Source organism: Miscanthus floridulus, chromosome 6 (genome assembly GCF_019320115.1).
Source record: "Miscanthus floridulus cultivar M001 chromosome 6, ASM1932011v1, whole genome shotgun sequence".
NCBI lineage: Eukaryota > Viridiplantae > Streptophyta > Magnoliopsida > Poales > Poaceae > Miscanthus > Miscanthus floridulus.
In genome coordinates this window covers 22,206,191-22,221,936 of record NC_089585.1, presented here as the reverse complement: position 1 = coordinate 22,221,936, position 15,746 = coordinate 22,206,191, and the positions used below count along the sequence as shown (strand labels likewise).

The 15,746-nt window shown below is 46.5% G+C and overlaps 3 protein-coding genes across 3 annotated transcripts; 1 reads left to right on the top strand and 2 right to left on the bottom strand.

Moving 5' to 3' along the window:
- Window positions 1–607: 607 nt before the first annotated feature.
- On the bottom strand, window positions 608–3,891 carry LOC136461855 (uncharacterized). The gene is made up of 8 exons (XM_066461186.1): window positions 3,580–3,891; window positions 3,358–3,474; window positions 3,102–3,230; window positions 2,819–2,995; window positions 2,274–2,414; window positions 1,400–1,585; window positions 1,136–1,207; window positions 608–1,053 (listed from the first exon to the last, which is right to left on the bottom strand). Exons 1-8 carry the CDS (start codon window positions 3,835–3,837, stop codon window positions 847–849), a joined length of 1,287 nt encoding a protein of 428 aa, XP_066317283.1. The 5' UTR covers window positions 3,838–3,891; the 3' UTR covers window positions 608–846.
- A 111-nt stretch (window positions 3,892–4,002) lies between these two features.
- LOC136461854 (protein ABCI7, chloroplastic-like) lies at window positions 4,003–7,595 on the top strand. Its single transcript, XM_066461185.1, has 3 exons — window positions 4,003–4,926; window positions 5,267–5,526; window positions 6,936–7,595. The coding sequence occupies exons 1-3, from the start codon at window positions 4,081–4,083 to the stop codon at window positions 7,243–7,245; spliced, it is 1,416 nt and encodes a 471-aa protein (XP_066317282.1). The 5' UTR covers window positions 4,003–4,080; the 3' UTR covers window positions 7,246–7,595.
- A 2,537-nt stretch (window positions 7,596–10,132) lies between these two features.
- Window positions 10,133–11,984, bottom strand: LOC136457827 (uncharacterized). Its single transcript, XM_066457833.1, has 5 exons — window positions 11,648–11,984; window positions 11,481–11,577; window positions 11,079–11,393; window positions 10,517–11,004; window positions 10,133–10,423 (listed from the first exon to the last, which is right to left on the bottom strand). The coding sequence occupies exons 1-4, from the start codon at window positions 11,873–11,875 to the stop codon at window positions 10,712–10,714; spliced, it is 933 nt and encodes a 310-aa protein (XP_066313930.1). The 5' UTR covers window positions 11,876–11,984; the 3' UTR covers window positions 10,133–10,423; window positions 10,517–10,711.
- Window positions 11,985–15,746: the final 3,762 nt, after the last annotated feature.

Genomic DNA, 15,746 nt, shown 5'->3' with positions numbered 1-15,746 from the left:
CCACAGTCGCGCTAGGGGAGGCGGCGTGCCGGACCTGGCCAAGAAAAATGGCCGGCCACGGCAGGGCGTGGACGAATCGGCTGGCGAGGCAAGCTCCTCGGCCCAACGGACAAAGCACGCACCCGGCTGGGGCGGTGCCGTGGAGGCGGAGTGGTGCTACGGCAATGGATGAGCAGCGCGCCGAGGACGTCATGGCGGCAGCGGAGCGCCGGGGCTCACACGGCGCGAGGCGTGGCCACGACAGGGACGCGCGACGCGGAGGAGAGGAGGGGCGCTGGTGCTGCAGTACTGCGCAAAGCCACGGCGGCGCGAGACGCGGAGGTGGAGCGGCGCTGTGGGGAGGAAAAGGAGGGGCGCCGGTGCTTCACGGCCCAGGCGCGTGGGGAAGGCGTCGTGGTGCTGCGGGTACGGCGCACTACGCGAGGAAGGCAGGGCGACGGCGGGCGCGGCCTTGGCGGTGTTGTAGGGCAGCGGGCGTGGCGCTCACCGACTCGCCTGAGGCCAGCAGAAGGAGGCGAGCAGGAAAGGGACTGCGGTATAGCGCGTAGCAAGCAGAGGGAAGGAAATAAAAGCAAACAGCAGCGGTAGCAACTCGGCTCGGAAAAGCAATGGAGATAGAGGTAGACAGACAAGACAGCGACAGAAGCTCCTAATAGTGACCTATCTAAAGTGATTTCTACTACTGCCGGTGCTCTTTTTAGTACTAAGGCCCCGTTCGTATGTTCTTAAACCTGGCTTGATCTGCTTTTTTTTTTTCATCCGGAACAGTATTTTTCTCTCACAAATTTCTCCAGAATTCCTCCAAACCATCCAAATTCCTCTACAACCATACCAGCCGAACACCCCCTAAATTTGTCTAACTAGCTGCTGTATATGTACTTTATCGTGCACTGGAGGACGGGCCGATGGCTTAGGACTTGAAGAGTGAGCAGAGTATAATCGTCTTGAACTCTTAAGATGATCAATCCCTTGTCTTCTAAGAGCATTTGGATTGACACCTGCCTTGTGAGCAGCAATGACTCCAATTGCTTCCCAGTAGTTCCGGACATTCAGCTGAGAAAACATTCAAAGTTACCAACAATTGCCAGAAAGAGTAAGAGAATGCGAAAGAAGATTATAGACGTATGTTGTGTACCGCTTCTATGCCGAACTTGTCTGGAGTATCATCAAGCACTGTCTCATTTTCCTGTACAGTAATGATTAAGGGCTGCAAAAAAGAAGAAGAAGAAATGAGTAATTTAGCTGACCTAGTTAATTATGACTAACACTTTTTGCAATTAGCTCCAATCATGATGCTAACATAACTTGCATTGATGAACTTATCTAACACACTGTGTGTGTGTGGTCAAAGTGGATACATACTTCCATCTTACATCACGAATTAATATGGACATTATACCTTGTCCTTTCTTGCAGCCCGAGCAAAAGCAAGTGTACCATCTCCTCCACAAGAGTCTTTGGGAAGAATAACACTGTCAACATCACCAGCCACTATGCAACCATTGTCCAAGCTTCCTTTCCTCATGACATACTGTGGAGCATTGCTTAACCCAGCAAGCACACAAGGCAGAAATGTATATCCAATCTATTTGATAAAGACATATTATGAATAAACAAACAACATACAGAAGTAATAAGATACAGAAGTAATAAGAAATCAGGTTAAAAAGAAAACAAAAAAGTATTGAGCTTGACATAGGACAGGATTTATATCTATATATATATATATATATATATATATATATATATATATATATATATATATATATATATATATATATATGATCAAAGAGAAGGGCGGGCCTGGTGCAAGCGGTAGAGTCGTACCGCCTGTGACAGGAAGGTCCCGGGTTCGAGTCGCGGTCTCCTCGCATTGCACAGGCGAGGGTAAGGCTTGCCACTGAAACCCTTCCCCAAACCCCGCACAGAGCAGGAGCTCTCTGCACTAGGTACGCCCCTTTATATATATGATCAAAGAGGCAAAAAGGCAGCTGAAAACGTTGTAACTAAAAGCTGAACACATAGCACTAGTCTAGGGCCCCATTCGCTGGTCTGAAACTTGGCCGAAACTGACTGAAAAACACTGTTCTGGCTGAATTGTTGTGAGAGAAAAACACTATTCCGGCTGAAAAAAGAAGCCGAACAAACTGAATATGGGGTAAGCCGAACAGAGCAAATATAAGCCTTGCAATGGTAGTGTGATTGTGAAACATATCAGTAGTAAATTGATAATTACTTAACTAAGTTATGCACGAGTACACATGGACATATACCTCTTCAGCAGCAGATCTAGGGCATACTAATGGGCTGAGTGGTGGGGGTAACACTGCAGGAGCATGTGCAGAAGGGATTTTGAATTCTTTCACAATTAGATGACTGATAATTGCTTCAACTCCTGCCAATAGATCAACACCCTGCAACGAAATATCAATCAAGAACATAAACGATGAAAAAAAAAACATTCACTACCTAGGAAATGAAGAAAATGAAAGATACGCTTGCCAACAAATGATAACCTCAGCGCACTGTTAATTGGCATCAACTCAATAGAACTCAGACCCGTCAATATACAGATCCAGTGCCATAAAGGGGCAATGACCTCCATATTCTAGGGGAATGATGGCACTAGCTCTCTATTCACTAAACTTTAGACTAGAATCCGTGTAACTATCAGACTTCTATAATTGAATGTCTTGAAACTTGAGAAGACATATTTTCGACTCAATTCTCAATAAAAATGCTTTGATGCAAATGTCAATGGCACAAGACATCATACAAATAAAAATAAAACAAACTACTTGAGCAGACAAGAGTTTACTTTTCCTTCCCGGTAACAATCTGAATCTTCTGGGTCATCATCTGGAAAGCGTGCAACAACTGCCACAGCATTCACGTCTGAATGTGTCACTAGTGCGTCCACTGCTCTCAGAAGAGAATCAGAGTTACCAACATTCCCCGTCGACTTCCCACACCTGGGATCAAACCATGTCTTGATCTACACCAAAAATGGGCATGCCCAAAGTAAACATCAATATTATGCAAGCAGTTTATTATACTTACAATTACAACTACCAGTACTAGTATCAGAACAGAGTGCACACCTCCAGAGGAGCATCTGTGACAATGTACTCCACTACAGGCAAGCCAAGAGAAGCCCTCGTGGCATCTGCAACCTGCAAGTGGCGCAGCCGGAGGTCTTCCTCGATTCCAGAATCCAACACCAAGCCTACCTAGGTGTGATCAGTTACAATGTGTCATTGGCTATCTCTTTCGGTAACAATAGTGCATAGCAGCACTATAGCCAATCTGGATGTTGGTGGGAGTAAGCCCCACATCGCGAGCCAATGCAACACTAACCTTGTTCTGGTGAACAGGTTGGAGTGCCCAGGATCCTTCTGCGAACCTGTCAAGGGCGTAACCTTCGACGTAAAGTGTATTGGGCATCGGCCAGTACAGCATCGCAGCGTTCAGCACCTGCAACGTGAAATTTCCATCTCTAAGTGAGCAACCAAATTCAAACGAAGAAACAGCAACAGAAGTACAGCAGCATAATGTTTATGACGGGCTCCATGACGTTACGTTTGGGTGGGATATGACACAGTCGGCGACGCCGGTGAGGGCTCGCGCAACCGGAAGGGCGTCGCCGGCAAAGCCCCCGACGGCCGCGCCGACGCCCGTGGGGACAATTAGAACGGACGTGTAGGGTCTCCTGAAGCACGCGGCCCGCGCATCGGCGGACGGAGAGAAAGAGCGGGCCCGGGTGCGCCTGCGCGGCGCAGACGCCTGCGACGGCGTAAAGCGCGAGGTGAGGAACGGAGCAGAGAGACGGAGCGCCATTGCTTTGCCGGAGCAAGGCAAAGCGAATGACAGCTGCGGGAACGAAAGCGGATAAGGCTACGCGCAGCTCCACAGGATCAGGGCTAGGCCCACATGAGCCGGCCCAACACAGTCCATATTTTTTCTTGAGTGGGCTGGGCTGTCAGTTCTCATTCCTGGTCCCACCTGTCAGACTCTCGGATTTACCCGAACCCCACCGGCACCTTAGCCACTGGGCAGACGAGGAGAAGCTTCGCGGACGCCATGACCTCGCCGTCGCCGCTGTGCGCCGCCTCCTGCTCCACCGCTCTCCGCGCGCCGCCGCCTCTCCTTCGCTTCCTCCGCTCTTCCGCTCCGGTATCCGCCTCCGTGGCGCGCGCGGCGCCCGCCGTCTCCGACGACCTCGTCCTCCGCATCGCCGAGCAGCTCGAGGACTCGGTGACCTCCACCTCCCCGCTCCTCGACCCCCTCCGCTCCGCCTCCGCGCTCTCCCTCCTCTCCACGCCCTGGCCGACTCGCCGCTCCAGCGAGGCCTTCCGCTTCACTGACATCTCCTACCTCCGCTCCCTCCCCATCTCCCTCCCCTCCCGGGAGCCCGACCTCGCGCTGCCGTCCTCCCCTTTCTCTTCCCACGTCCTCTTCTCGGATGGGATCCTCCTATCCTCCTCTGGTGCCCATGTCAGCACCCTCGCCGATCTTCCCCCTGGCCGCGCCCGGCACCGCGCCGCCGCCGCGCTCGCCGCCTCCGCTGAATTCTCCCACAAGGACCTCTTCTACGACTTCAACGCCGTTGGGGCGAGGGACGTCGTTGTCGTGCACGTGCCTGAGGGGGTCAAGGTGGCTGACGACCCAATCCACATCATGTTCGCCTATACCAATAGCGGTGTTGAGAGTATGCTGATGTCCAATCCAAGGGTTCTGGTCGTGGCCGAGAAGGCAGCAGAGGTGGCCATAGTGGAGGAGCACTTTGGGGCTGGAGAAGAAGGTGGTTGCTATTGGGCCAATCCAGTGGCAGAGATTATCATCGACGAGGGCGCAAGAGTGGTTCATTCATACGTGCAACATCAATCATTTGCTGCAGCACATACTAAATGGACAGTCGTCAAGCAGGTGAGTCTGGATTTTAGATAAATAAATGTTATAAGATACTTGTGATTCCAGTTATGAATGAGTGTTATATGCTCTTGAAATGGGATAGCATAATGATGACAAGAGAAGCAACTCTGATCAAATTATGGAAGGGATTGTTGGAGTTACTCAGATTGATTCTGAGCTGGGGACATTTGTGATTCCAGGGTCTCATTGTTTGATCTATCTCATGACTCAAGACAGTTGCCTCCAATTTTCTAGTGATAATAGTCATTGTCGGTGTTAGCATTGATCAATGAAGCTTAGTTGAACAGGGAAAATCAGTTTTATTTGTTCTGAAACTTCTTTTTTCTTTTTGCAGGATACAACTAGTAAATATGAGTTTGTTGAGGTCAGCACTGGAGCAAAATTGAACAGGCACAATCTCCATATCGAGCAATTAGGTCCTGAGACAGAGACAGAACTGTCAACACTTCACTTAACATCTCAGAATAAGCAGATACATGATCTGCACAGCAGACTGATACTTGATCACCCTAGAGGTTTTTCACGACAGCTCCACAAATGCATTGCTTGTGGCACAGGAAATAGCATATTTGATGGCAATATTAAAGTCAACAGGTATATTTATCTGCTTTTTTTTTTCTTTTTGTTGTTTTGTTCTTCCTGGAGAAATGTTATCTATTCCGGTCATTTACCTGACCAGCATTGCATAGATTTCTAGTTTCATGCCTGTGCCATACACTTTTTTATTGCTCAATATTTCACAGTAGGTGAATATATGGCATCCTGATATTACATATTTGTTCAGAATAGATTTAAGTTTTAACTGAAATCTGGAATACAATATATAGTTGCATAACACGTATGATGTGTTCGTGGAATAAAAATATTTCTAGTTTCATGCCTTTGCCAGAAACCTTTTTATTGCTCGCATTTCACAGTAACTGAATATATCGCATCCTAAGATTAAATATTTGTTTTGGATAGATTTAAGTTAACTTGAAGTCTATAATATAGTATGAGTAGTTGTATAAGGTGTTTGGTGTGTTTCATGACAAGTTAGCAGAAAGCCACACAAACATTACTTATTACCTTGTACAAAGCTGTTTTATCATCCTTCTGTACTTACGACCTATTGACTGTTGAATTTTGTTTCAACTATAGTTATATTGTTATGCAGTTCTGTGTATTACTGATTCGCCAGGGAGGCGCCATACCTGTATCTGTACGGCGATATGGTGTGATACACATATCACCAAATATCAGAAAAACTAGATAAATCGTTTGGTTTAGCTCGCAATACGGTGAGATACGCTGTGCCCATACGTGCCAGCCAAATAGTACCTCATTTTACAGCCGCAAGCCCAACAGCATGAGCCCATCCATTCTCAAGCCTCACCCCAGAACACCGGGTGTCTCATCTCCACCTCCCATCTCTTGCTTCTCGGCGCCGCCACGGACAGGGAGCGAGGGTTGCCACCTTGCACGGTGCACTTGCTGCTAGGATGTAGTGCCGCCGCCTCACTAGGAGCGCATGCTGTCAGAAGCTAGCACCGCCACCTTGCTGGGAGCCATGTCGCCACCGGGTGTGCTCGTGTCCCTGTGAGCGAGTACCACCAATTTGGATCTGAAGCTCTGGGACTTGGGAGATTGTCTTGCGTAGCTGCTGAAGGTTCAGAGATAGGTGCACTCTAGCTATGGTGACCAGTCAGTTCCTGCCTGCTTGTTCATTTAGATCCTCTCTTTCCTTCGTACGTCTTGTTGAAATTGATTCATTCATTAGATTCTCTCTCTGAGGGCATGTAAATGCAATTATTTTAATTGGACGTATCGGCTTATCCTTGTTTTTGGACAAACGCTGTATTGCCGTACCCGTACCCGTATCGTGTATCGGTGATACATAGATGCAGTTATATAATTCTTAGGACGTCCACCATCTTTGTTTTACTCATGAGTCATAACACACCTATGTCTGAAGCTGCAATCCTAGATTTGCATCCTAATATTGTGATGGTCTTGATTCACAGGTATGCACAACAAACTGATGCGGGGCAAGAAACCAAGTGTCTTATCCTATCACCAAAGGCGCTTGTTAATGTCAAACCGAACCTTCAGATTATTGCTGATGATGTGAAGTGTACTCATGGTGCCGCCATCAGTGGTGAGCTTGATCCAAATGAGCTCTTCTACTTCCAGGCAAGAGGTATCAACACGAAAACTGCAACAGATGCCCTGTTATACTTCTTTGGAGCCCATGTGATAAAGCGCATACCGTTTAAGCCCATAAGTGAGAAGGCATTAGCACAGTTCAAAGAGTTGCTTGCTTCATCCAGATAAACAGCGGGCTAGGCCCTTCATTTGTAATATCGTTTCAGTTAGTTTGACACATTTTGGTGAGATGAGAAAAATAGCAAAGGTTAGAAGTATTTCTGCCAAACAAGGGGAGGCTCTATAACCACATTTTGAAATGCTGTAAGCAATACTACTCTAGCTTGCAAATGCAGTTTGTTTGCAAACGGCTTGTTCGTCTCTAGCAAGGGAAGATGCTGTTTATATCAGAGTAGATTATTGTTATTGCGCATGTTACATTATAATTGAGTCGGATCTGTACTTGAAAAAAAAAATTGTAAAGAAATACCACAAAGTGATGCAGCTCATTGGAACAAATAAAGCTTTTTTTTTCTCTAGAGGAGATTTTGTTAGTAAAGACGTAGGTATATTTTTTTTTCCGAGTTTCCAGTTCTGTCTTATTAACTTTTCTGTAATATTTTTTCCTGGGTAGAACATGACGTTTGTGTGTGCGCCGACTGTTCGACTAGCCGGCAGAATAGTAGATGTAGCTAGATATTGTTGTACACTGACGGAGAGCCATGAATACCCAACAGAATTGCTTTCGTAGGTCAGTTGCTTAGAGCACCCGTTTAGTAAGCGGGGAGGTCTTGAGTTCGACTCTCAACGAAAGCATTTTTTATTCTGTAGCTAATTATTTTCCCTTTTTGCAAATTCATTCTGTACCTACTTTTTCAAAAAAAAAATCCCTTTTTGCAAATTCATTCTGTATTTTCCCCTTTTTGCAAATTCATTCTGTAGCTACTTTTTCAATTTTTTTCCCTTTTTGCAAATTCATTCTGTAGCTACTTTTTAAATCTCCACACTCACTGAACCAATAAATATAGCTACTTTTTCAATTTTTTCCTTTTTACAAATTCATTCTGTAGCTAATTTCTAAATCTCCACACTCACTGAACCAATATTTTATTGATTTTTTATCTGTAGCCAGCCTTTTAAAATGTCTCTTCACTCATTGAACTAATATTTTATTGATTTTTGATCTATAGCTAGCCTTTTAAAATGTCATGTGTTCACCCTCTTTCTTTTTTCAAATTTCTAGCTATTTTTTCTCTTTTCGCAAATTCATTCCTTTTTGCAAATTTATTATGTAGCCAAACTTTTTAAATCTCTTCACTCATTCAACCAATATTTTAATGATTTTTTATCCATAGCCGGCCTTTTTAAATGTCACACGTTCGCCCTTTTTTCTTTTTGCAAAATTGTAGCAATTGGCCCCGTTCGCTTCGTTGAAAAAACAAGCTGAAACACTGTTTCGGCTGATTTGTTGTGAGAGAAAAACACTGTTTCGACTAAAAAAAAGCCGAAAAAGACGGATTACAAGAGAAGCCGAACAGGTCTTTTTTTCAAAAGGTCTGAGTTATTGGCTTCCATTTATAAGAGAAGAGCATAAATTACAGAGCCTATAAGCGGCCCAAGCTAAGTCAGCCCATTTGTTTTGGTGGAGTTCAACTTTATGAGTCCCATGCCACCCTAGTTTTACAGGAAAGCTATTACAAGAAAACAAATAACGACTTTATAGTCAACGACCTACTAGACATACACAACTCCAACTTTAAACCGTCTCCAACAAAGAATCTATATGGACACCTAAACCTAAAATGAGTAGCAAGAGACTTAGTACTTTCGTTTTTATTTGACATTAGTATTCAATCATGGACTAATTAGGCTCAAAACATTCGTCTCGCGATTTCCAACCAAACTGTGCAATTAGTTTTTTCGTCTACATTTAATGTTTCATGTACGTATCGCAAGATTCGATGTGATAGCTATTGTAGTGCTTTTGGGGAAAACTTTTTTGAAATTAAACAAGGCCTTAGCCTCTTGTTGCCTCTGTAGCTCCACAACCTTGGTCTTGTATTCAGTGCACCACTTGCTTGGGCAGTCATGCATTGTTTTTCCCCCCTAAAGACAGGGTTATTTCTCTCTCTAGATCTCTCAGGTCCTGTATTCCTAGGTCTTGTTTGTTGTGTTGCACCAGCCGCCAGATCAAGGAACCAGTCGTCAGTCTTTTTAAATCTCTTCACCCATTTTGAGCCATATTTTATAGATTTTTAATCTGTAACCAGCCCTTTTAAATCTCACACGTTTACTCTTTTTTTGCGAATTTTGTAGCCAGTCTTTTTAAATCTCACATGTTCACTAATTAAACCAATATTTTTTTTAATTTGCAGCCCGCATTTTAAAATATCATCAAACGTTCACCCGTTGAATCTTCCATCCGGCTTCATAAAACCTTTTCATTAAAACTATAATTACTACTCCCTCTGGAATATAGGGAATCCAAATTTGTCTTAAATCAAATTGTGCAAAATTTGACTAAACTTACAAAAAAAAGAGTATTAACATCTATCATATCAAATATATAAATTATGAAAATATATTTCATAATGTATCCAATGAAAATTTATATCATAACTATTATTATTCTTTTCTATAATTTTAGTCAAAATTCTCACAATTTAACTTACAATAAACCCTTATATTTCAGGATGGAGAGAGGAGCATGATGATTGACACAAATAGCTCGGGTAGTTAGTACTTTTTATACTACGTTGGTCGATCTTTTCTCCCATTCAATAATTTGGATAAAAGTTTCAGATACATCCAATTGAACACTTGTATATATACACTCAATGTTGCCTTTCTTCCTTAGTTTTTTAAAGAAATGAAATCTTTTGGTATAGCCATGAATTATTTACTTATTGTTTGTGTCGATCAATGATCCAAGTCGAGGAAACACAATTGGATCCTCAACGGCATTGTCAATAACAATGTATTGGAGAAACTCGACATATTTTCATCTTTTAACACTATTGTATAGATAGACTAATGGGTATAAGAATTCTGAAACTGCAAAGCTGGGAGTTTAAACACAAAAATGTCACCTTCCTGTCATTTTGAAAAGCAGATGTACAAGAACTATACAGTGAACAACAATAACTCGGTTCCATTCCCCACAACAGTAACTTTCCAGACAAAAATCACTTCCACTTATTACAGATTTGCAACTCCAAGGATTTCACATTTCACTACTTCGCAACAACACATGAGCTTGAAGGACCTTAGCTATGGTTTCCAGCCTTCTCTGAACGCTGAAGCAGTACCATTCAGATCGCTCACTGAAGAACAAGTGGAGCTGAAGTTGAACCGTTCAGATCGCTCACTGAAGAACAGACATATTCACGTCAGAACCCAGAAGAAGCAGCAGATCAGCAATCGGTAACCACTCATCAAAACTCAGAAGCGAGACGCTTACCTTCTTCTGGTGCGTGTCAGGCAGCCCAGAGGCTGTTCTCTGACCGACGATGTAGAAGAGCACGCACGAGACCAAGCTGAGCGCCAGGGAAGCGCCGAGAATGGCAACGACGACGAGAATCCTTGCGCTCCCGTCAGGCGGGCCTTCTGGACTGTCCTCTGACGCCGTCCTCGAGACATTGCTGTCGCGCTGCCCCTAGACGCTGACATCGTCTGCCGTGACATTCCTCACCCACTCTGGCCTCTGTACAGGCGTGGTGCGGACCAGGTAACTAAGGAACCTGTCGAGGACAATGTTAACCCGACGAGCCTTGGCACGGGCTGCGGCCCCGGCGTCTTCCTCGGGGTCGGAGATGCAGCGATCAGGGAGGCGCTGCTTCCTACTGCGAGAAGGATGCCGGCATGACGAGGATGCCGGCGCCGCTTCCACACCCTTCGACTCGATGTTGTGATCGTCGGAGCATGACTTGTCAACCGCAACGTCAATCTCTGGCAGACGCGTTCGATCAGATGCATCAGAAAGACGTCAAAGAACGAATGCGCTCGGGCTATATACACCTTACCAGAGCGTCTCGTCGCCGTAGAGACCGTCGCTTCGTTCTTGGCGCCATGCCCGGCATTGGCCATTGCAGAGACACCGGCGGATCGCGACGTCGCCGACGGTGAGCCCAGGCTGGTGGTGGGCAGTGGGCCGCTTGATGCTTCTGACGTGCCAGTGCTAGGATCATGAGCACTGGCGATGCCCAACGCTGCGTCTCCCGCGAAGATGAAGCGGGTCGGGCTGTACTGCTTCCGGCTTCGGATTGGCAGGCAGCGGTAGGACGACGGCGGCATCGCGTGCGCGACCGCTCGCCTGGCCGGTCGAAACCCTCGAAGCTCTGAGAAATCCATGGTTAGTTAGAAACTCAGAATCAGGAAGACAAACAAGAACAGGGGAGCAATTCGGGATGGGATGCGAGCATTACCGAAGTGAAGGTCTTCGTTCCGGCCACTCCCCGGCACATCGCCACGGCCAGCATTGCCCACCGGAGCGACCACTTCCAACACCTCCGTCAAAGCTTCCTGTTACAACGAACCAAGAACGAAATCAAGAACGGGACATTCCGGAATGCAGAATCGTTGCTCGCCTCACCGAAGCAAAGATCGACTCAGGATCCTCCTCCTCGTCGCTCTCCGATCCAGCAGCGACATGGCAACCGGCATTGCCCGCCCCCGAGACACCCTCCTGCTCCGATGAAGCGGCCCCGCGCGCCATGCCGCGCCCGTCACCGGCCACCCCGCGCGGCACCGGAGCATCGCCTCCCTGCTCCTTCTCCTTCCCCTCGGGCTGGTCAGGGACCTCGCGCTCGTCTTGGTCCATGGCGATCGCGTTCTCGGGTCGTGGGGTGGGTGAGACACTGAGACGAGGAGGGAAGAGAGGAGTTCGAACGAAGCAGAGCAGGGGTGGAGGAAGAAGTGGTGGTGATGGAGTCCGGGGCGACGCGAGCGGTTTTGGACTCTGAAGTCTGAAGCGGTTGGTTGCTTCAGAGCAAAATTCATCAGGCGGTTGCTGCTGACTGCTGCGATGTACGGGGACCGGTAGGGCCCAGCCGGCAGGACGAGATGGTGGGAAGTGGGAAGCAGTTGATATGCTCTGAGATTCGTATAAAATGCATATTTGTGAGATTCAAGTATAAAGTGCATATGAAACCTCTGCTTGGATTCCTTAAGAAGGGGATATAATAAGGCATTTGACCGATTCGTGGATTTCAAAAAAAATATGGTAATATTTGCTAGAGCCGTGTGCTGATTGAAGTGTATAATTTCTCAAGAAAATGATTGAATTGTATAAAACCATACTGCGTGACCTTTTGCTACAGAGACTATATCCTGTGAAACAGAACACGATTCTATCATTTTTTACCACTAATATTCGTAACAACAAGTCGATCAGTTATGTAAACCTAGTGCGTTCATAAGGTTAATGTGCATTATTTAACTATATTGTGAACATAAACTGTTCGGATGATGCTTTTTGCCACCGATAAGCCGGTTGAATCTGATTTTTTGTGAGAGGCTGATAAACCAGTCTGATAAGTTCAAGCGAACAGGGCAAGGACGATCAGTTAGAGCATCTCCAGCAGACTACCTAAACAGACTACCTGTCTCCAATTTAGGTAGTGGGGGCAAGAAAATCCGCTCTAGCAGACTACCTACTTGACCCAACAAATTTGTTGGCTACCCAAATCTTCCCTCCCGCTGCCCATTCCTATTGGGCTAGGAGGGACTACCCAAATCTTCTCTCTCCCACCCATGCGCCTCTCTCTCTCTTCCCTTCATGCTCGGCCGTCCGGTCGAGCGGACCTGCACGGCGACCCTCCCCGGCGGCGAGTCCCTCCCCAGCTGCGCTCCCCGGCGGCAAGCCCCTCCCCAGCGGTGCGGCGGTCTGCCCTGGCACATCTCTGGTCACCTCTAGCTCCATCCATGGCGAGAAAAAGGATGTCATGTGGGACCCACATGTCATTCTCTGTTAGGACAAATTTGGGTAGTATTACTGGGAAGTAAATTTTGGATAGGATGAAAATGAGTGGCTATCAAAGAGAGAAATAGGTAGTCTATTTTAGACAGTATTGCTGGAGATGCCCACTGAGCGAACGACACAAACCCGAGACTTGCTATTCGATGTTGCTCGTTGATGCCGCCGAGGAATCCGTTTCATGCAACAGCAGAACGCAAGCACGCAACACGGCAAGGACAACAGTAGAGATCCGTTTCACGTACGTAAAAGGTGTTGTTGGGTTTGTCGCATCACAACACGTCCAATCAGAGAAGAATCTACAGGCACGCAGCAGGCCAGAAAGGCAGAAATCAGAGAAGAATCAGCAGTCGGTCAGTCGCATCGCGAAAGCTCCCCGTGCTCTGCATCCCATGAGGTGGGCGCTGCCGGGCCCCCACATGGCAGCCGCGACCGACTGGCCGACAGCCGCGCCGTTCCGTTCCCGTCCCCCAAACCCGCTGGCCTTCGATGATGCAAATTGCAAGTGCTTACCGGTACAGGGCTACAGCGACAGAAACGGTACGGGCGCTGCGTACAAGCGAAACCAACATGTGGGGCCAGGCAATGCGGTTGTTTCCTTGGTCCCACATGTCAGCCAGTTGGTTGGGCATCCCGTCCGGAAATGACGGCGTTATTAATAAACGTGCAGGTGGTTGTGCTTGTGTGGGGCGCGCGGAAAAAAATTTGGGTAGATCCCGAATCCAGCCAGAACCTGTGCATACTTCCACTGGATGGAGGACACGTTGATAGGCGGCAGATCATACACGTTCATCCTGTGATTCTGTGAAGCGCCTCTCCACCTTGTTTTAGTCGGTTGCAGGTATCACCGGCTGGAGAATCAACCGTAGCACCACTCTCTAAAATACATGTACACGTGTCAGACATTGAGTGGAAGTATACATGGAGTTTGAGTGGATACTGGATCATCCAATCTTTTTCCGGCGCGCGATCGCACCAATCTGCGTGTCGCGTTGGGTCTGGGTGCGGCAGGCAGCGCCAACTCAGCCAGCGAGCGCCACACCGCGCCGGCCAGCCGGCCACTCGCCACTCGGCCAGAGCATAATAAAAATCTCCTTACCCGTTTTGCCCCTCTCAGACTGGGCTTCTTTGCGTACAAGACCTTCGCTAACGATCATCAAGGAATCCCCTCCGGGCCATATCGCTTTCCGTCATCGTACCAAGCACGCTCTCTTTTTGTTGCGTCCTCGATCTATTCATCCAGGGCGGCTGGTGTTACGAAAACAAGCGGCCGTGGCTAGAAATTCTTGCACCTTACATGAGTAATCCATGTAGTACTGTACCTGTACGCTATTAGAACCAATTTTTTTTCCATTTTGATGTGCTATATGCTACGCTTCTGCCCGGTAAGTAATAATAAGAGACATGCTCTGCTAAACTTTACGTGTCACGATGGTACAAAGAACAACTTCTTCTGTACACCAAAACCCACTTCTTGTTTGTGAGTTGTGACTAGGGATAAAAACAGTACGGATATTTTCCGACCGTATTCGAAACCGAATCCGTTTAGAGGGGTTGAGATCTGTCCATATCCGAGTCCGGATATCCAACATCCGATACCGTATCCGTATCCGAATACTCAAATCGTATATTTATGATGTCGATATCCAATCGTATCATATCCGACATAGTTGACACTATCCGTATTCGAATCCGAATCCGGACAGAAATATGAAAACAAATGTAATATCGGTGATATCCGTTCGTATCCGATCTGTTTTCATCCCTAGTTGTGACCGATGAATGAGCAACGAAGTCCCTCTACGGCTAAATAAACTTGCTTGCAATTTCTAAAAAAGAGAGTTAACATAAGCAAGGAAAAAATGATAAACATAGAATTCTAATAAAAGAGTAAATGTTACAATGTAATGAAGCCAAAACATCCTAACGTGACTCGAGCTCTACTTGGACACGTATTCCAACTGGCTCATCATCTTCTCGTGACCTAATGCTACCGCATTGATTCCCTTTTCTATCTTGTATCCTTCTACTCTTATTATCAAATCCTCTATTACTTGCTTCCCACGCTAATAATATGCCGCCACACCGACGACGTGTGATGCCTTAGCATGCCACACTACACTCACCATTATTGTCGTCGAGTAAACCTGACTCCTTAGACGATTTTCCTTATTTTGGAAAGATTCTATAACTCTAAAGCCAAATCATCAAAATTAAATTCATCCTTAGCATGAAACTTAGACTACAATATTTTTAAGAAAAAAAGTCTAAAACAAAGAATAGGAAAACAAAGAAACGAACACAATCGGCCTGTTCGCTGGTTGGTTTTTAGGCTGGTTTGGGCTGGCCGGTGCTGGTTTGTTGTGAGAGGAAAATACTGTTGGCTGGCTGGTTTGGGCTGGTTAAAACCAACAAGCGAATAGGCTGAATACCACACGCGGCGTTGCATGCCACTATAACCCAGCACTCTGCAGCTGCTGAGTGCAACTCACCGTCCATCCAATCATCTACGTCAACATCAACACAGTACGCACTGGTAAAGGACACAGAGAGAGAGAGAGAGAGCACGCATGGGTTTCATCTAAAATCGCAGAAGGGGAAAAAATCGACAACACTGAAATACGAAAATACCCGTCAAGCCCTCAACGCACACGCCCTCAATATTTAGTCATCACCAACACCCACTATTCCATCTATTTTTCCTTTCTCCCCATAC

Excerpts from the sequence above, each read along its gene's own strand:
- LOC136457827 (XM_066457833.1), bottom strand. The coding sequence starts at position 11,875 with ATGGACCAAGACGAGCGCGAGGTCCCTGACCAGCCCGAGGGGAAGGAG. Across the intron at positions 11,394-11,480 it reads GAACGAAGACCTTCACTTCG|AGCTTCGAGGGTTTCGACCG; the intron begins GTAATGCTCGCA and ends TGGATTTCTCAG. Across the intron at positions 11,005-11,078 it reads TACGGCGACGAGACGCTCTG|AGATTGACGTTGCGGTTGAC; the intron begins GTAAGGTGTATA and ends CGCGTCTGCCAG.
- LOC136461854 (XM_066461185.1), top strand. The coding sequence starts at position 4,081 with ATGACCTCGCCGTCGCCGCTGTGCGCCGCCTCCTGCTCCACCGCTCTC. Across the intron at positions 4,927-5,266 it reads AATGGACAGTCGTCAAGCAG|GATACAACTAGTAAATATGA; the intron begins GTGAGTCTGGAT and ends TTCTTTTTGCAG. Across the intron at positions 5,527-6,935 it reads GGCAATATTAAAGTCAACAG|GTATGCACAACAAACTGATG; the intron begins GTATATTTATCT and ends CTTGATTCACAG.
- LOC136461855 (XM_066461186.1), bottom strand. The coding sequence starts at position 3,837 with ATGGCGCTCCGTCTCTCTGCTCCGTTCCTCACCTCGCGCTTTACGCCG. Across the intron at positions 3,475-3,579 it reads GTGTCATATCCCACCCAAAC|GTGCTGAACGCTGCGATGCT; the intron begins GTAACGTCATGG and ends TTCACGTTGCAG. Across the intron at positions 2,415-2,818 it reads ATTGTTACCGGGAAGGAAAA|GGTGTTGATCTATTGGCAGG; the intron begins GTAAACTCTTGT and ends ATTTCGTTGCAG.